Source organism: Tamandua tetradactyla, chromosome 9 (genome assembly GCF_023851605.1).
Source record: "Tamandua tetradactyla isolate mTamTet1 chromosome 9, mTamTet1.pri, whole genome shotgun sequence".
Lineage (NCBI taxonomy): Eukaryota > Metazoa > Chordata > Mammalia > Pilosa > Myrmecophagidae > Tamandua > Tamandua tetradactyla.
In genome coordinates, this window is record NC_135335.1 from 104,007,791 (window position 1) to 104,028,988 (window position 21,198).

Sequence of the window (21,198 nt, forward strand, 5' to 3'; positions counted from 1 at the left end):
TTTAAGAATGTTTTGATTGTGACAGTCTTTAAGATAGGATTCATCTTCTTTGAGTTTATAATACTTTACTGTTATCAAATAAAGGTAACTTTGGAAGGAAAGAAAAAAATGGATGGCGTACACATGGAAGAAATGGTACTGAAAACATAAATCATCGAGGGGGATACCATGGTGGAAGTTCCCGTTCTCGTAGCAGTATTTTCCATTCTGGAAAAAGCCAAGGGCTGCATGAAAACAGCATACCTGACAATGAAACTGGGAGGAAAGAAGATAAGAGAGAACGCAAACAGTTTGAGGCTGAGGATTTTGTAAGTTTCTTTTAATTTTTAATACAAATGAGGTTTCTGCAAGTGCTATTTAAGCATCAAAGCTCTCTAACGGGATTTTATCAGTTCAGTTTATTTTCTTAAGAAATCACATTTTTACAGGTTATTGTCAAATCATTTTTAATCCTTTTATTTTTAAGGGCTTTTTGTTTATAATCCCCTTCCGTTTTCCTTTTTTTCTCCCTTTGGTTTCTTTTTTTATCCCCAAGCTTTATTGACCTTTTTATTCTGCATCTCTTGTGGCCTTTTAAAACTTTCAGTGTATTTATGTGAACTTTTATTCTTTACGGAAATTTAAACAGGAATTTATTTACAGAAATTTTAAAACTTTCAGTGTATTTATGTGAACTTTTATTCTTTAAAGAAAATTAAACTGTTCTAAGGAACAGTAGTTCCCTTAGAACTCCTGGCTAAGCTTAGTGACTTATTTTCACATGTATCATAATGTCTAGAAAGTTCTCAATCCTTTAGAAGGAATATTTAATGAATACATTTTACTTAGATTCTCTTTTAAATAATGCCTGACTGTTCATATATGACTTTTAGATTATTCCCAGTCAGCTTTCTTGATTGTTCAGCTATACTGTACTAAAATATTTCATTGTGGTCAGAGAAGGCAAATTAATTGCTAACCTGAGTCAGATGTAGTTAAGCATGTTAACTCAACCACTACAAATAAATATGAACTCACTAAAAACAATTTTCTCAATGCTTTTCCCCATTTGAAAAATCTTACCCTTAGGCCTGTCTGTGTCTCATATCAATAGAAAAATTAGTCTAGTATGCAATCCTGTTTATCTAGTTCCTATTAGGATTTGTTTTTAGTAATTTAAAATCTCTCTACCTTAAGGAGAGAGAATTGTACTTCATTTCTATCTTTTCATTGTTCAGTCTTGATTCAGCATAGTTGAGTGGCTCTGAGTCAATCACCGTTAAGCACTCAGAGTGAATAAATAGACAAGTCCCTCCTCTCATTGAGTTTGTATTCCTGTTACCGGCAGTCAGAACAAAAAAAAAAAAGTAATCAATATTTTGCAGAGAATTAAGACAGGAAATTACTGGGTGTCTACTTTGGGAGGTCATATGAGGCATCTTTAGAGAATTGGCATTTAAACTAAAATGTACTTGATAAAGATCTAGCTTTGTTAAGTATGGGAGAAAGAAGGGAAGAGTTAGTGCAAAGGTCCTAAGGTGGGAGCAAACTTATGTTTAAGGGATAAAAGGCCATTATAGGTGAAGAACAGTTTCAGACTAGGGTAGAGATGGAGGAAAGGGTTTAAATTGAGTAGGAATTTTGCAGGCCAAGGTAAAGAGTTTTAATTTCAAATGTAGCGGGAAAGTCTCTCTGGAAGGAAGTGATATGATCTTACTTTAGTTTTTAAAAGATTATTCCAGTTATTGGACTTGAATGGATTATGGTAGGGGCAAGGAGACAGCAATGACAATTGTTTGTAAGAAAATGATGCGTGGACTGGGTAGCAGCTGATTGAAGAGAAATGGTCTTTGGATATGATTTAGTAGTAGTTTGAATGAAGATCGGGGTAAAAAAGAATTTGATAGGTTGGATTTACGTCAAGAGGAGTTGTGAGGGGAAAAGAAAGAATAAAAAATTATTCTTAGGGCCTATAATCAAGTAACTTTGGTAGCTCCATGTCTTTCCATTTTCAGTGATCTCTTTTGATCCACTTGCTGGTTACATAGAATGGAATTTTTGCTACATAGACAAACCAGTGATGATATAGTAGTTTCTTATAGTGTTGTGAGAGTTAGGTGAGTGATACAAGTTGATCACTTGAAACAGTGCCTAAGATAAAAAGCACTCAATAAAAGTTAGGTTGCTGCTACTGTTATAATTATTGTACCCTATCCCCATTCCGAGATGGTGGGCATCAGCCATTACCATCCTAGTCCTGGAGTATAGACCCAGACTATATATCTAATAATATATATTTTTAAATGCACATTTAACCCCTACCAAAATCCTAGTAACTCAGTTTAATTTGTATCTGTCAAGGGATCAGACTGGTATGCATGCATACTTTTGGGGGCATTAAGGTATAGTGTTAATAATTGACTTTTGTGGGTGATGAAAATATCACTTGGATTAGGATTCATTTTATTCAGCATTTATTAAGTAAGGTGGGCAGTCTGTTGCCCAACTATAAGGAAACTACTTGATAAAATGTCAGAAACCTTTGGATTCTATTAGGTAAATGTATCTACTAAATTGTCTTTATAATATACATTCAGTGCCCAGCTCGCCTTCCTTCCTTCCTTCCTACCTTCCTTCCTTCCTTCCTTCCTTCTTCCCTCCCTCCCTCCCTCCCTCTCTTTTCTTTCTTTCTTTTTTTTTTTTTTTAACATGGGCAGGCACCGGGAATTGAACCTGGGTCACCAGCATGGCAGGCAAGAATTCTGCCACTGAGCCACCGTCGCACCACCCCCTTTATTTCTCTTTTAATATTCTGAGTACCACTTGTTGAAATAAAGTTTTGTACTTTCTTTTGAAAATGTGTGTGTTGATTGAAGCAACCAATGTTGAAAACAACAAGAAGAGTTGGGAAACTGATTTTCCTCATCTCTGCTCTTGACTTTATTCTAAGAAGGGGATCATTTCTCTGGCTGGTGCAAAGACTACATCCTCTTGCATTTGCTCTAGTTTATTCACACTTTCCCCTCAGATAGTCAGGGATGAGGAGAATGTTAGAGACTTTCCCTGTCTTCTCTAGTTAGCAGTGAGTGTAGATAGTAACCATTTTAATGGTTAGCAGAGTAAGCTAAAAAGGCAGTTTATGAGTAATTAGTCTCATATCATTGTATGTTATATATAATTATATCATAATCAGAATTGAGTATACTACTTTCTTTAGTTGTAGTATGTATAGTTTAGAAATTGCTTTTAAATGATTTATTCTTACAATTTAGCATTTAGAACACTTGTTTTAATTTCTTTATTCCAACTTTCTTCCAGCCGTCTTTAAATCCTGAATATGAGAGAGAACCAAATCAGAATAAATCTTTAGCTACAGGTGTATGGGGTAAGTAATTTTTTTATCAGAATGTAAGGGGTATAAAATGTTGATATTTATAGGTTTGACGTTTTTATGTTTTTTAACTTAAAAGGCCAGAATAAGACTTTCTTTTTAAAATATCTATTTGGAATATGCTAAACCTCAAAAAAGATAACATTGATCTTTAATAAAAATATTTGGGGTAGAAGAGTTTGGTTGCTTTGCACATGCTAGTTGCATTAATTATATTCAGTTATAAATATGGTTTATTTGAAAATGGTAGTAAGTTAATGAATTGATGTCATTTTCAGAGCAATCTGATAAAACAAAAAACTTAGTTTAAATTACTTTTTGTTTTTCAAAGTTGAAAACTTAGTTAACTGGAAGGATAAATACTTCTGATAATAGTGTGACATGAAATTAGTCCTTTAACATGTGAGAATGCTTATACATAAAAACTGTTAAAATAGTTTTATATACCTTTGGCAATGGAGATAGTCTATATATGAAATTATTTGTGTTTTTGTGATTGTTGAAGCATAATATGAGTCTTTCTGGAAATAACTCCCGTTTCTTTAAAACTATTGAGAGTTTATTCAATAGCACCATAAAGAAATCACACTCATACAAATTAGACAGCTTTTTAAAGATTCAAGTGAAGTTTAAAATAATGGAAAATCTTATAATATGTGGAGATTTGACCTCTGAAAAATAAAATTAATTATTTGAGGCCAAATTCTAAGGTGCTTTATTCACTTTGAAACTTGTACACATGTACATTTGTATTTTCCTATGGAAAATCAAACGACAGAAGCATTGTAGCTTATGACAGCATACTAGTACCGATATTAAAGGCATTATTTTAAATTTGCCACTTCCTGTGCTGTAATTTATTGTATTTATGGGATGATACTCTGGAGAATTATTTTGTTTTCCTTTTATCTCCTTCTTTATTAAGGGCTTTTGAGGGTGGGGGTTGGGGGGTGGTCAGACACTTGTTAGAACCATGTGAATGGCATTGTTTTTTCTGTATTGCAAATTAGTATTTCTACCACTCTCCCCAGGCCTACACGCCCAGACACACACATACCCAACCAAAAAAATCTCCCAAGCTCCTCTCTTAGGTATGTTTCCTTATTGTTCAGTTTTTCTGGGAACAGCTGATTGCATAAGATATAGAACTGCCTGGAAGGTGTTAAATAGAATCTCTAAAAAATTAGGAATAATTTGGATTTTATGAGAATGCAAGTAAATAACAAAATAAAAAATATCAGTGAGCAGTTTTCCTAAAAAACTACCTATAGATACTGTTGGTATTGATCCTTGGTTGGTTTAATAATAGAAATGATTTAAAGACAAGACGTCTTTGAAAACAATGAGACTAAAATGTATTAATATGAAGATTTTGGTTCTGCTGTTACAGGGTTGGTCTAAGGATTTTGAACATTAATTGAAAAGATGTTTAAAAGGAAGATATACTCATATATTAGGTAAACTAAGAAGTTTTGTGCATTAGAAAAAGAAAATGGTTCATTGTGGTTTGGTTAATTAAATTCCCACTACTTCCCATAGTGATACAATGAAGCTTTCATTGTATCACACTTTACTATTCCTCTTTTACCCCCCTGGGTTTCCAAATATTATTTTCGCCATTGCAACGGTTAAAGTAGCATGCTCCTGAGGAAGACATGAGAGAATTTTAGGAAACACTTCAGTAGAACTTTTCTAGGCTACTTCCTTCCAGGTAAGTCAAAATTTAATAATGAAAAAAGAGAAATATGTATTTTTATAAAAAGAGAAATGTATAATATGTATAAAATATGAATTAAAAGAGAAAGAAGAAGTTTGTTCCTGAAGGTATAATTTTGTAATCAAAATTGGAAGAGTCTAATAATAATATCCCCTTAAAAAATACCTTGAGAAGAAGTAATTAAGTCATATAAAATATAATTACTTAAATTAAGTTCTACTTGGAACTTCATTAGCTTTATTGGAAACCCTTTCATACATCTTATATATATCTGTGACTTGCATTTTTTATTTTAACCGTGTTTGTGACTATTCAGTGTGTAAGATTAAGGTTTATTAAATAATCTATGTTTCCTCATGTCCTTAATAATTTGAAACAAATTCAACGTACTTCATTGTGCCTGGAATAATTTAAAAATAATTCAGTGATATGGATTGATTTATTGGGGAACAGGGGAGGATGATATGTGTTGAGATCCTAGTTAGTGGCTGTTGAACTGTGTGTTTTCGGAGGTCCTTTGGCCCTTTTCCTGTCAATGACCCAGTTTGTCAGCAATATATTATAGCCATATTATAGACATATGTAGTGCTTAAAATATTAAATAATGGTAATTTTCAGTCACTTTTAATTTACTTAAGCTAGACTTGTTTCAACTCAGCATTTGTTTTTTGTCTCTTCCTTGATGACTTGATGGACTTTTCTGATTTTTGCTTGTATTAGATGTACTAATTAAGAGTATCGACTCATTTTTAAGATTGTTTTTAAAGTTTAGTCTTCTAAGTCAAAGGAAAATGTTGATTAGTTCTTTTTTAATTCAGTTTTTACTAAACAAACTATATAAATATTTTAAGTAGTCATTCAAATTTCAACATAAGAATTTATAAAGATTAGCTTTAAAAAATATATTGGGGGTGGGCCATGGTGGCTCAGCAGGCAGAGTTCTCGCCTGCCATGATGGAGACTCGGGTTCAATTCCTGGTGCCGGCCCATGCAAAAAAAAAAAAAATACATATATATATATATATATATATATATATATATTTAGGCAGTTGCTTTTCTTATGAAGGTACATTTGCTGCATTACAAAATAGTCTCTAACATGAAGTTGCCCTAATAACTGCACTATTTTAGAATTTGATAAACCCTACATTAAATTGCTTATAAAATCCTTTTGAAACAACTTTGGTAAGTATCTGCAGAGGGTTTAAAAACATCCTTTAATATTATATTAGGGTTTGTAAACATTGTATTCTACTGAAGCAAAACAGAATAAGTAATGTACCTTAAACTGTTTATAGAATGTGTGATCAGAACAATTTATATATTTGTAGAAAAATCACCATTCCCAGAGAAACCATAAATAAATGATTTAAAAGTGTCAAATTTATAAACAGCTCTCTTCCAATCTAATAAAAATGTTAGTTACAAAGTTATGTACCTTAGATGTCTTTTAGGATAAGGCTTCAAAAATAATTAACTTAGTCCTCAAAAAAGCCTTTTAAATCCAATAAACAAACCTTTAAAATCCCATTTGAAAAACTTGTCAGTAGAACAAGTATATATGATCAGGGCACATAATTTATATATTTGGTTATGTATTAGGTTTTCTTTTACATTGTAATTTATAGAGTCTATTGGCAGAAATATGCACACACATACACACTTAATTAAAAAGGTAAATTTCAGGAAACAGCAAGAAATGCAAACCTATAGGGTAAAAACCTAAAGATTTTTTTGTTATAGCAAAAGAATCATTTTACCAAATTTTTATTTTATTTGCCATTTTTGGATTATGGCAACTACTGTTACTTAGAAGATTCAAATTGTTGAAAGTTCACTTCCTGCTTATAAATATGTTTAATTTTTAAGTCTTCCAGTTGTGCCAGTAGCTTCCTCAAAGTCATTTCCCACTTTATCCTCTTTTACCAGATCTCTTGCATGAGATATTAATTTCTGAGTTGTAAAAACCTAAATAAAAGCTTCGTTTTTTTACCTTTTAATTTACAAAACTCCATTAAAAAAAAATCCATCTAACTTTTTAGCAAGCCCACAAAAATATTTCTTTCCTAAGAATCAAACACTTTTATGAGAATAAAGATCTTTCAAAGTCTTAAATTTTCTAGTAAAGTTTTATTTTGATTTTCCAGGACTACAACGTGATTTTCCAGGCATTTTACACATTCTTTCTTTCTGTGATATTCTCAAGTAGACTTTCTGTTTTTTATTAACCTTATTTCTCTTTTCAACTGGGTGTCGTCTGTTTTAGGTGTCTGAGATGTAAGATTCACAGGTGATGTCATTACCACAGTTTGTGGCAGTTAAGTAGCAATAGGTATGGTACGGATCTAGCTGTCTGCATATATCCTGCTGCAGTTGTTACAGCCTAGTTGCTGGGCACAAGTATTTGCTGTCAGGCGGAGATTAATCAGAGGTCTGTGCATCCTGGAGAGTAGTTGCACCTTGCTGAGTACTGCCTGAATTTGTTGCAGTTAATGTCTGAAGCCCCTGTACCTGATCTGTGCCTGGACTGGCAAGCTGTAAGGCTCCATTTAGGGTAATGGCATTGTACTGTTTGGTTCTAGTCTAATAGCTGGGAGTTGTAACAGACTTGGAAGTGACAGTAGAGCCTCCAGAGTTTTTTCCGTCTCCTTTTCTGCCCTGTATATCCTCAGGAGATAGGATGTATGTTCAAAATGTTTCTGTAAGATGGGCGCCATGCTCAAATCCCGTAGGTTTTCTGTGAAAAGCCTATGCTGTCAGATGAGTCCTGAGATTCCTTACTTTCTGATAAAGATGATGCTGTTTGCACATGTGGTGAGTGAATTACAGAAGACAGTTGTCTGGATGATTCCTGAACCTGTACTTGTTCTCCAGGCAGTACAGTTGTCACTGATGCATATACTCTTAGGGACATCTGTTGAGCAGTATGAAAGATAGGAGTTCCCTGAACTGCTCAAACTTGGTTCAGGTGCTGTCTCTGAAGAGTAAACTCTTGTGGGAAACTTCTGTAATCAGCTGTGGCTGCTGCCTTGCCACTGCCTGGAGCGGGAACTTCCACTCCTCCCCTCTCAGGGTGAGTCTGAGTTCACTAGCTCCTTCCCCAAACCCTCACGCTACAGGGGACGTGTCTCTTTCTCAGGGGTGGGATGGATAGGAGACGATCAGTGTCACTTAAGGCCACCTGTCCTAGACGACCATTCCCTCTAGGCTGGGGACAGGGAAGGGGTGAGAACTGATGAGTTTTTTTTTTTTTTTTAATATAGTTTTATTAATGAGTTCTTAAAGATTTTCTGTAGACTCTCAGTGACGTTAGCTGCAATCTGTATTAATTAGATGATGTAATTACATTAATGAGTGGTGATGATAAAAACCAATGAGTTTGTTTTTAGGAACTTTATTTGGCAGAATTAAGGGAAGTGAATAATCTTCATTGAATTTCTTTGTAAATGTTGTCAGTGGGTAGCCTTGTAGATATTGAAATGAATACCCTTTCCTTTAATGTCTTACAGGAAATCAATTTTTAAAATTATTTTACAGACGAGAAGGGTTCATGGTTGAGAAGAGAAAATAATAGGAGTTACACTAGACAACTTGTGAGAAGTAAATTTTATTTAGTCAGAATTAGAATTATTATTAGAATTATCGTTAGAATTAGTCAGAATTAAAATTATTACTTATTCAACTTATTCAGTTTATATTTGTGAAGTATACCCTTTTTAAGCCTGTTCTTCTTTATATGAGTAATGTAGGGCATTCCATTAAAATAGACCATTATGTCCTGCTGTTGACATAAATAGTAACAGTAAAGTAATCATGCTCATATTACTATAAAGCTAAAATGGATTTAAAAATTAAATAAAAAGACTCAAAACCAACGAAATGTTAAAAAAATATCTATATTAGAATAATTAGATTGTTTTTCTGAATTAAAATTCATGTTCACAGTAGGAATTTACTTGCTGTGGTATAGATTCTTTGAGTTTGGTATGTGTATATAATTGTCTTACGTGACTTTTTAGTTTCCTTTTCAAATTAATGTGAAAATTTGGCTAATTCAAATACTATTTACCCTTTACTTGACTATATAAGTATACATGTTAAGTTTGCCCCCTTGTCCTGTATCAAGGTAATGAAGAAACTATATTTATAATCTACATCACTGTAATGATGAAGGAAAGGGTGGACCCTGACTTATCTTGGTAGTGTATACTTAACGAGACTCTTATCCTGACCATTTAATATAGGCTTTATTATTAGTATTTTTAATTGGGGATGGAAAACTTTTTGAAATAGTTGATCGTATCTGCTCTAGTTTCCATATTTTGTGTTACTATAATATAGTGGTTAAGAGCACTGACCTTGAAATCAGATAGATCTGGGCTCTTTTGCTTAATACTTTGAGCATCTCACTTATCTCTTAATCTCTCTCAGTAAATTTCCTGATCTATGAGATGGGAATGATCACAGTAATCCTAATGAGAAAGGTATTGTTGATTAAATCATCTATTATATGAAATCCATTAGTATATCACAAATTTAATAAATATTAGCTAATTATATTCAAATTCAGTAGGTGAAGAAGATTCTGGTTGTAGATTTAATAAAAGTCAGGAAAGAAATTTTTAGGTGGTAGATTAAAGAATGAAATAATTTATGTAGTGACTGAATCAGAAAATATATGCATGTAGAAGGGGGTACTATATGGAGATATGTAGAAAGACTGAAAGTAGTATTAGGAATAAATGTCGGCTGTGAATTATATGTGTGGCCAATTTATATGTGGTGGTGTTTTAATTCTGATTTCTCTTCTGAAGTGTTGGGCCACTTCCCCTCCCTGTTGACTTTGTATTTAAAGAATAAAATGAATTCAAATGATTAAACAGCTTTAGGTTTACCAGTTAACAAAGTAAATGGAAAAGTTTTATATTTTAGCGAAGTAGACACTGGATAAATTAGGTACTGTTTGAATCTATCAGTTTTCATGTGTAATTTGAAAGCTTGTCCCATCGAAGTTGGAAAGATGATTTATGAACAAATTAACCAGATTAAAAAAATTTTTTTATTAATTTTAAATTAAAAATATATGACAAAGGAACACAAACATTCTTAATATATAATCATTCTGTTCTACATATATAATCATTAATTCACAATATTATCACATAGTTGCATATTCATCATCAGGATCATTTCTTAGAACATTTGCATCGATTTAGAAAAAGAAATAAAAAGACAACATAAAAAGAAATAAAATGAAAACAGAAAAAAAAATTATACATACCATACCCCTTACCCCTCCCTTTCATTGATCACTAGCATTTCAAACTAAATTTGTTTTAACGTATGTTCCCCTTATTATTTAATTTTATTCCATATGTTCTACTTATGTGTTGGCAAGGTAGATAAAAGGAGCATCAGACACAAGGTTTTCACAATCACACAGTCACATTGTGAAAGCTATATTATTATACAGTCATCATCAAGAAGCATGGCTACTGGAACACAGCTCTACATTTTCAGGCAGTTCCCTCCAGCTGCTCCATTACATCTTAACAAGATGATATCTACTTGATACTTAAGAATAACCTCCAGGATAGCCTATCGACTCTGTTTGGAATCTCTCAGCCATTGACACTTGGGCTCATTTCACTCTTTCCCCTTTTGGTCAAGAAGGTTTTCTCAGTCCCTTGATGCTGAGTCTCAGCTCATTCTAGGATTTCTGTCCCATGTTGCCAGGAAGGTCCACACTCCTGGGAGTCATGTCCCATATAGACAGGGGAGGGTGGTGAGTTTGCTTGTTGTCTTGGCTGGAGAGAGAGAGGCCACAACTGAGCAACAAAAGAGACTATCTTGGGGGTGACTCCTAGGCCTAATTTTAAGTGGGCTTGACCTATTCTTTGTGGGGTTAAGTTTCATATGAACAAACCCCAAGACTGGGGCCTCAGCCTATAGCTTTGGTTGTCCACACTGCTTGTGAGAATATCAAGAATTCAACTGGGGGGGGGGGGTTGAATTTTCCCCTGTTCTCACCATTCCCTGAAGGGGACTTTGCAAATACTTTTCTACTCACTGATCAAATCACTCTGGGATTCATTGGGGCATCACTCTGGACAAACCAAAAAAATCTCATGTCCTACTCAAGGCTCCATGTACTTATGTTGTTCAACCAACTATCTACATAAGTTATATTAGGACATGCACTAGTCAAAATATAAATTTTGTACCAAATAAACATTCTTTGCTTTAGTCTCATAAGTTGAAATTTTAAAATATTAATTACCATCTGTTTTCAGTGCCCTGCAGTAATTATATTCCTTTGTTCTTCCTCATGCAAAAACATCTTTTAAATTTGTACATTTAGTCACTATCATTATACACTGTAGGCATTCCTAGATTATACAATCTCAGTCTTTATCGTCTATTTTTCTTTGTGATTTCATTTATGCCTCCAGCCCTCCTCCCTCTATCATTCTCATATTCAGCTTCATTCAGTGTTTTAACATAATTGTATTACAGTTAGGTAATATTATGCTGTCCATTTCTGAGTTTTTATATTCAGTCCTGTTGCACATACTGTATCCCTTCAGCTCCAATTACCTAATATCTTACCCTATTTCTATCTCCTGATGGTCTCTGTCATCAACGAAATATTCCAAGTTTGTTCACTAATGTCAGTTCATATCAGTGAGACCATGCAGTGTTTGTCCTTTTGTTTTTGGCAAATCTCACTCAGTATAATGTCCTTAAGGTCCATCCATGTTGTTACATACTTCATAACTTTATTCTGTCGTACAGCTGCATAATATTCCATCGTATATATATGCCACCGTTTGTTTAGCCACCTGTCTGTTGAGGGACATTTTGGCTGTTTCCATCTCTTGGTAATTGTAAATAATGCTGCTATAAACATTGGTATGCAAATGTCCATTTGTGTCCTTGCCCTCATGTCCTTTGAGTAGAGACAGCATATAGATGGGTCCTGGTTTTTAATCCGTTCTGCCAGTCTATGTCTTTTGATTGGGGAGTTTAATCCATTAACATTTAGTGTTATTACTGCACGGGTAGTACTTTCTTCTCCTATTTTGCCTTCTGGATTTTATATGTAATGTCTAGTTTTCCTTCGTTTTACCTTTACTCATAGTCTTCCTTTCTACACTGTTCTCCACACCTCTCTCTTCTGTCTTTTTGTATCTGTCTCTAGCGCTCCCTTTAGTATTTCTTGCAGAGCTAGTCTGTTGGTCACAAATTCTCTCAGTGATTTTTTGTCTGAGACTGTTTTAATTTCTCCCTCATTTTTGAAGGACAGTTTTGCTGGATATAGAATTCTTGGTTGGCAGTTTTTCTCTTTTAATAATTTGAATATATCATCCCACTCTCTTCTCGCCTCCATGGTTTCTGCTGAGAAATCTATGCATAGTCTTACTGGGCTTCCCTTGTATGTGATGGATTACTCTTCTCTTGCTGCTTTCAAGATTCTCTCTTTCTCTTTGACCTCTGACATATTGTTTAGTAAATGTCGTGGAGTACTTCTATTTGAATCTGTTCTCTTTGGGGTACGCTGCACTTCTTGGATCTGTAATTTTAAGTCTTTCATAAGAGTTGGGTAATTTTCAGTGATAATTTCCTCCATTAGTTTTTCTCCTCCTTTGCCCTTCTCTTCTCCTTCCAGGACACCCACAACACGTATATTTGTGTGCTTCATATTGTCCTTCAATTCCCTGAATCCCTGCTCATATTTTCTCATTTTTTTCCCTATAGTTTCTGTTTCTTGTCGAATTTCAGATATTCTGTCCTCCAGTTTTGAAATCCTATGTTCTGTTCTGTCTCTTGAAATCTACCATTGTAGGTTTCCATTGTTTTTTTCACCTCCTCTACCGTGCCTTTCATTCCCGTGAGTTCTGTGATTTGTTTTTTCAGACTTTCAATTTCTTCTTTTTGTTCATTCCTTGCCTTCTTTATATCCTCCCTCAATTCATTGATTTGGTTTTTGATGAGGTTTTCGATATCTGTTCATATATTCTGAATTAATTGTTTCAGCTCCTGTCATTCATTTGAATTGTTGGTTTGTTCCTTTGACTTGGCCATATCTTCAATTTTCCTAATGTGATTTGTTATTTTTTGCTGGTGTTTAGGCATTTAATTACCTTAATTAGTTTATTCTGGAGCTTGCTTTCACCTCTTTTACCTAGGGTTTTCTTGCTGGATGAATTTGTTATCTGTTCTTTGACATTCAGTTCATCTTTACCTGGACCTCTAGCTTAGGTTTTGTTTAACAAAGGAGAATTTTTCAGTTCTTGTTTTCTTGTTTCTTGCCCTGCTTGTACGGTTCCCCCCCCCCCCCCCCCCACTTAGGAGGGTCTACTTAGGTAGACCCTAAGTCTAGATTTAGCCAGATTTTCCCAGATCAAACTGGCCTCCTATCAGGAGGAAAGAGTCACCTGCATCGGTTTTCCCTGAGGGTGAGACCCAGCAGGTTGAAAGACTTTCCTGTGAAGTCTCTGGACTCTGTTTTTCTTACCCTGCCCTGCCCAGTATGTGGTGCTTGTCTGCTTGCAGGTCCCACCAGCATAAGATGATGCGGCACCTTCAGCTTTGGCAGAGTCTCCCTGCTGGGAACGTGGTGGAGATGGAGGAGAGGTTGTAGACTGGTTTTAATGGCTTCAAATTACCAAGCCCTGGTGTCTGAATTCCTTGAGGGAGGGAGTTGGGCTTCACCCCTCTCCTGGGGAATGCACAGGCTCCAGACAGGCTCTCAAACAACCTTGTTTCTACCTATGTCTGAGGCAGTTGCAGCCTGAGAAGTCCTCTGCTGAATCCAGAGGCAGTCAAGCCTTTGTAGAAACACAGCCACAAAAACCTCTGTTTTCCTTTTTTTTTTTTCTTTTTCTGTCAGCCCTGCCCCCTCAGCTCTGGGGCAAAAATCAGCAACCTCGGCTTTGACCAGGTTCACCTGAGCTGGGGGCCTATTTTTAGTAGTCAGTACTTGTTAATTAATTCCACAATTGGCATTTAGTTGGGCTCAGCCCCTGCTGCTGGTAAAATCCCTTTCCTGTCCCCCTCTGGGAAGCAGTCTGTGGGGAGGGGCGCCGGCCACCATGGCTTCGGGAACTCACACTTCTGGGGAGGCTCACAGCTGGTCCAGCTGGTCCAGACTGGGATACGCTGTGTGTCTGGTCACTGACGTGGCCCAGGAGCTGTTCTGTACTGTTTCTGGTTGTTTAGTAGTTTTTCTGGAGGACGAAGTAAAATGTGCACATTGTTAAGCTGCCATCTTGGCCCAGAACTCCTTAACCAGTTTTTAAATAATACAAAATGGAAATAAATGACACAAATTAAGTTTTGACTGTTAGTGCTTTCTCTCCCCTTTCTGTAACTTATAGATAATTATTACATTAAGAATACTTTTTCTGAAATGGTCAGACTTCTCTGGTTTATTCAGCATAGTTTTACAGGACAGAGGTTGGTTTTTTTGCGTTTTATAGTTTTTCTCATCTTCTTTACCCTTGTGAATCAGCCTAACTTGAAAAAAGACATCTGTAAATTGAATTGCGTTTGGAAGCAAAAATAGTATATGACCTTTTTTTGGTAATTTTTTCTAGTAATTATCTTTAAAATATTTCACAATAACTCTTGGACAGGAGTTATTATTTTCTAGTTCATAGTGAGAGATTAAGTAACTTGTTCAGGGTTATATAACTGGTAAATTTGAGCTGGTATACAAATTCTGATAAATTCTCGTACTAAAGCACCTACCTATTCTTAACCTCTATCCTAAAATATTTGATTATCAATGCTTAATAAATACAGTGGCCCTACTATGTGTTCTTCTGGTCCCAATCCTATTATCTCACTTCTGGTACCTTTATCACCTCATTTTTTGCATTGAAGGCTTGGGGAAACAGCCAGAATATGTGTTGCTGCTGGGTACCTAGAAATCCATTTTTAGAAAATGTGAATTTTGTAGTCAGGAACTATATTGAGGCTTAAAGATAATTTAGCTGTTTGTTTAGCTACCCGTTCCCTCTCTTCTGCCTTCTAATTTTTTTTCTTTTCTTTTTTTCCCTGCCTTCTAAGTTTAATCAAAGATCAACTATGTATAAGCATTTTTATTTCTTTCCTTCTTCTACCTCCAGTTTCCCATTTCCTTTTCCTTGAAGTTTATTTAGTATTTACTTTAGTAATGATCTTTTCTTAGTTATTTGATTTTAATTATCCGATATTCATTTCTGTCCTCACCTGTATCTGCATTTCCAAATCCCAATCTCTCCAAGTTTCTAGAGGTTAGATTAGCTCCCTTCTCAGAAACTGTTACATCCTGTTTGTGCATTCTCTAGAGACTGAAGCTTTTTCTTTTATTTTATATAAAAGAAAAATATAAAATTTTATTTTTTTTTCTGGAAATTTGTGTTGTGATTGCTCTGTTACTGATAACTCTTCTGTTCTTTACTATTGTATTTGGTTTCTTCCCCATTATGGTAATTTTAATGTAAGTATCTAGAAGGAAGAGAAACCAACCTTGTGTACTGGGTACTTCTTGACCATATTGAACGGGAATTCTTTTCTTTTTTTTTTTTTGCGTGGGCAGGCACTGGGGAACGAATGAATTGGAATTCTTTGTGTCAGTTATATTTAGATTATTTAATTTTAGTGTACTGATAAAACTGCCCTGTGCCCCAACACCTAGATTCCCCTGAGAAAAGACCTTGTAAACAGTTTTGCGTTTTCCAATTTTATTCACCCTTCAGATTCCTGGATTTTGTTCAATTTAGATTTTGAGTTTCAGGCTAAGCTTTTCTCTTATATTTTGTTATTACATAATTCCAGTAATCTTTTAATAACTTAATCCTGTTGTCATCTATTTACCAAAACTAATAGTTACAAAATTATATTATTTAGTACTATTTCTAGTGTTTTTTATTGATCTCTGAGATCTTTATTCAAATTTTTCATTTTGTTGACTTCATTGTGTAATTTGTTAGGTTTATATTGGTGATATACTTTCTGGGTCCTTGTGTTCCTGAAGAGGTATATCTTAGCCCCATATCCTGGACCTTTTTAGGTAGCCAAGAACTTGAAATGTTTGCCCAACAGGTGTTTAATTTTTTAAAGTATGACCCTTTTCTTAGTTTGCACTACGTCTTTTTTCTTTTATTGTGATAAAGCACCGTACCGGCTTTATCAGCTGGTGAGTTTGCAGCCTCAGACAACCTCAGAGTCCCTCCAGGCTCCGCTTGGAATCCTGTTTAGTTCTAGTTTTTGAGATGATCCAGTAGATGGTCTCATTTAGATTGTTTGGGTTGGGCAGCATCACAAACACCTACTGAGCTCACCATCTCACAGGATCATGTTTTATTTAATATGTAGAGCTAATTTAAATTTAGATTTTCTAGGATTTTCTTCATTTTGAGATAATAATTTTATTCTAAACTCTTTACAACTATCAAACTGGTATTTTTCATTAGTTATAACTTAATTAGAAATTTAAAAATAAAGGGGCTAGTTTCCTTGCTTGCTGGTGGTAACTTTATAAGTGGGGTAAAAAAAAGAAATTAGGAAAATTGAATTATCTTTTCAAAGTGGAGAAGTGAAAATATGTTTTATATTCTGAGTGTTAGCAGCTGGTATGGAATATGTACATTTTTAAAAGGAAAAGTAAATAAAATGTAGTTTATCTTGTTTTTGCCTAACTAACATTCTGGGCCCTTGTGTCTAGTAGGAATTCATCTGTATTACTTCACATTGCTCGGTTCTTACTATATATTCTGTTGGATATTATGCTTTAACTTTATTTCTTAAGAAGGAATATAGTTAGTACATACTTAGTTTAATTATTTTACCCAGGAAGCAATTGCCTTTTTCCCCATAAATGTAACCAAGGTTTGGAATATGCTATTCTTTTTGTGATTCAAATGCTAAAATACAAACGTGTGTAACTCTTGCTCGTGCTTTATTTATGCAGAATATCCTCCAAATCCTAAATCTAGACCTCCAAGAATGCTGGTCATTAAGAAAGGTAATACAAAAGACTTACAGCTATCTGGATTCCCAGTAGTAGGAAATCTTCAGTCACAGCCAGTTAAGAACGGGACTGGTCCAAGTGTTTATAAAGGCTTAGTCCCTAAACCTGCTCCACCTACAAAAGTGAGTTCTAAAAAAAATTTTTTTAAAGCATGTCTTGAGTTATTATCACACTTTGGAAAAGAATGTTAAAATTTTTGTGCCAAAATGTGGGGATTTTGGTGAAATACTGGATACTAAGTAGAAGGAGTTGGCTGATTGTATGCTGTTAATTGTAGTTATCTATTAAGTATTATGTGTTTTTTAATTGTTTTAGTAGTAGTAATAAATACTGTTTATATAATTTTTGTTTTGCTAAATGCATTCATGAAGTATGTGCTTAATGATGATACATAATGCTGTTTACTTGGAGTTCAGTTATAGGATTTTGAAACTCCCACCTGTGTTTTCTTAATATCAGAGGAAAGAAATCTAATTTTAAGCTTCTAAAGCCTTAAGAAAATAGCAGTATAAAAAAAAAAAGAAAAGAAAAGAAAATAGCAGTATAGTCAAAAGTTTTTGTCTGAATATGAAGCTTTGACTTTATTTGTAGGAAAAGAGAACCATGTAGGAATATTAAAAAAGTATTATAGGAATAATTGTTTTTATCAGCCAAATGTGATCATCTTTATTTTATAGTGTTCACTTTTTTTCTCTCTTTCCTTAATCTGTTTTTGATAGCCATTAATGTTTGCATATTTATCTTTAGCCTACACAATGGAAAAGCCAAACTAAAGAAAATAAAGTTGGGACTTCTTTCCCTCATGAGTCTACATATGGTGTTGGCAACTTTAATGCTTTCAAATCAGCTGCCAAGAATTTTAGTTCATCAACAAATTCAGTGAAAGAGGTATGCATTAAAAATGATTTCTGAGGAATGTAAAACATATTTTAATCATGATAATTTAGTTAAAAGTGAATAAAAGGCATACACATTCCTTACATGGAAATGAGATATTGTAGTTCTTTCAGAAAACTCAAATTCTTCCCTCTATTTGCTAACCATTTTTGCTCTTTGGGGAAATAGGAATAATTTTTAAAATTTTTAATGAAAATTACCAGACATCCTAAAAAAGTAGAGAAATTAGTACAGTGAACCCTCATATACCCATAAGTCAGAAAAATAATTTTTAAGGAAATGTGAAAATTACAGTTTTATTTTGCATTTGTGAAAGAGTTATGCTATAGTATCGAACCTTATCTGCTAACAAGAAGTAGTGTTATATAATCCAAAGTGGGTGATAGAAATTTATTAATGTTAACATTGAGGGTAGGGAGAGAGGAGGAAGAGGAGGAGGGATAGGTGTGTATTGTAATGGTACCTGCTGTGAACACCTGGTAGTTCACGTATTTCTTTGTCATCTGACCAAGTTTTTGAAACTCCCTAACCAGTCAAGGGACACATGTACTATAACTCTGCTAAAAAAAACTCTGTGGCAAAGAGTTCTAACATTCTGCTTTATGTTATATTCCACTGTCAAAACACTAAACAATGAAAAACTAAAACAAAACAACAAATTTACAAAATTGACAAAAGTAAAATTTTCCCTTCCCTAACACTGACACCCCCCGCCCCCAACTCCCAAATTTTCCCTGGTAGAATCCTACCTGATAAGCCCTATGTGTGTAAATAATTATAAAGTAAATCTTATCAGACTGTTGTTTGAGCCCTAAAATTCTGTGGAGCATAATTTGAAGCTGTTCTTCTTTGTTTTATAAAAATATTTAAACAAACTCCCTAATTTAGAATCATAGTTCTTAGTATTATCAGGCTTTCATTGCCTCTAGATGTTTCTATGAGAGTGGGAAATCAGGCGGTTAAGAAAGTTCTTTCTTTTGCTTAGAGTTCGAAAGAAAAAAACATAAGGAGAGAGAGAAATAGATTTTGAAATACACCTTAAAATCAGTTTTGTGTTGTGTGTAAAGGTAAGATAGGAAGTTGTGATAGTTGTGAATTTTATATTGGCATTAGTTCTCTGGCTACATATTTATCAATATTTCTGAATTTTGTCTTAGTGTAATCGCTCAAATTCTTCTTCACCTGTTGACAAACTTAATCAGCAGCCTCGGCTAACCAAACTTACACGAATGCGCACAGATAAGAAAAGTGAATTTTTGAAAGCATTGAAAAGGGACAGAGTGGAAGAGGAACAAGAAGATGAAAGCCATGCTGGCTCAGAGAAGGTAATTAAACTTTCATTAACTCTTGATTTGATATTAACATGTCATTGGAATATTTTGGCAAATATCATTAGGACCTTTAAATAAACTAATCAGAATTCCTCTCCCTGAAAAGAAGGGTATCTAACCATTTGCATAGATTATGACTTCCTTTCTAAAGCAGGTTTTTCTCATTCTGTAGTAACTATGCAAAAATAATTTTTAAAATTTTTCTGTTCTTAATCTCTTTATCCTTTGTTTCCTCTATCATGCCTGATAAACCTGATAGTTATAATCATTAAATTTAGGAGGTATTTTCATAAGAATGGTAAGCTAAACCGGCAAGTTACCTACAGTTTTTTTTTCAGACACATAAACCAGAAGACTAATTTTTAAAGAAATCATTGTGAAAATTGGAGTATTATTTTGTAACTTTAACTTACTAATGAGAATTTGTAATATTTAATCCATTCAAAGTGGGTGATGGACATTTTATTATCATTAATGCTGAGGTGGGGAGAGAGAAGGGAGAGGTGTGTATTGTTTGTTACTGTACTGACTGTGAACACCTGGTAGCTCACATATTTCTTTTTAAGTTTATGGCATAGTTTTGAGTACATAGCTCAGAAACAAAGTTATGGGTATCCTTACCAGCCTAGTTTTACATTCTTATGAAAATATCTCCATTATTAGAGTTATATATTCTCAGCGAAAATCTAGTAAGACTATAAAGATTTTCAGGTTCTAATTTATTAACTGCTAAAGTGCGATATACTAGAAATGGAATGGATTTTTAAAAAGGGGAATTTAATAAGTTACAAGTTAACAGTTCTAAGGCCATGAAAATGTCCCAGTTAAAGCAAGTCTATAGAAATATCCAATCTTAGGCATCTGAGGAAAGATACCTTGATTCAAGAAGTCCGATGAAGATCAGGGTTTCTCTCTGAAGTGGAAAAGCACATGACAAACATGGCATCATCTGCTAGCTTCCTGGAACTCCATCTCCCTTGGAGGCATTTCCTTCTTCATCTCTAAAAAGTCACTGACTGGTGGACTGTCTGCTTCATGGTTCTGCAGCATTCTGCCATGGCTTTCTTGTGGCTCTAAAAAGGGACTCTCAGAATCCGTGGCTTCTCTCTTGTTGGCCTCTAGCTTTTTCCAAAGTGCTTCTTTTAAAGGATTCCAGTAAAGCCAATCAAGACCCACCTGGAATGGGTGGCGGCACTTCTCCACTTAAGTTTAATACCCACACTTGATTGAGTCGCATCTCCATGGAGATAAGCTAATTAAAGTTTCCAGCATACAGTACTGAATAGGGATTAGAAGAAATGGCTGTCTTTATAGAATGGGATTAGGATTAAAACATGGCTTTTCTAGAGTACATAAACCTTTTCAAACTGGCACACATATATTCTTTAGAACTCAAATTTTTTTTTGTCTGTTTGCTTGTTTTCCTAAAAATCAGGATGACGACTCATTTAATTTGCATAACAGCAATAGTACTCATCAAGAGAGGGATATAAACAGAAACTTTGATGAAAGTGAAATTCCACAAGAGAATGGTAATGCTTCAGTGATTTCCCAGCAGATCATTCGGTCTTCAACCTTTCCACAGACTGATGTTCTTTCAAGTTCACTTGAGGCAGAGCACAGGTAAGTATTTATTTTTACTTTTTTCTTTTTCTGTATTCAGGATTTTGATATCATTAAAGAGATTTTGGTGATTTTTTTAAACAACTCTAAGATATAATTTATATGCCCTCAATTTCACCCATTTAAGCATACAATTCAATGATATTTAGTATATTCACACTTGTGTGACTTTCAGTATGATCTAATTTTAGAATTGCCATCACCCCAAAAAGAAATCCCAGACTCTTTTTCAGTCACTCCC

The 21,198-nt window shown here is 34.3% G+C and overlaps 1 protein-coding gene and 1 pseudogene across 6 annotated transcripts in view; one reads left to right on the forward strand and one right to left on the reverse strand.

Moving 5' to 3' along the window:
* Positions 1 to 21,198, forward strand: part of GPBP1 (GC-rich promoter binding protein 1) — a 125,728-nt gene that overhangs the window by 96,946 nt on the left and 7,584 nt on the right. For 5 of the 6 annotated variants that reach the window (XM_077117199.1, XM_077117201.1, XM_077117200.1 and 2 more), the window contains 7 exons: positions 85 to 308; positions 3,298 to 3,364; positions 4,402 to 4,461; positions 17,047 to 17,228; positions 17,854 to 17,994; positions 19,161 to 19,328; positions 20,770 to 20,957. In XM_077117199.1, coding sequence (XP_076973314.1) covers positions 85 to 308; positions 3,298 to 3,364; positions 4,402 to 4,461; positions 17,047 to 17,228; positions 17,854 to 17,994; positions 19,161 to 19,328; positions 20,770 to 20,957 — 1,030 coding nt within the window. The remainder of the gene's footprint in view (positions 1 to 84; positions 309 to 3,297; positions 3,365 to 4,401; positions 4,462 to 17,046; positions 17,229 to 17,853; positions 17,995 to 19,160; positions 19,329 to 20,769; positions 20,958 to 21,198) is intronic. The other variant, XM_077117203.1, reaches the window with a different exon arrangement.
* On the reverse strand, positions 7,161 to 15,414 carry LOC143646379 (cyclic AMP-dependent transcription factor ATF-1 pseudogene; annotated as a pseudogene).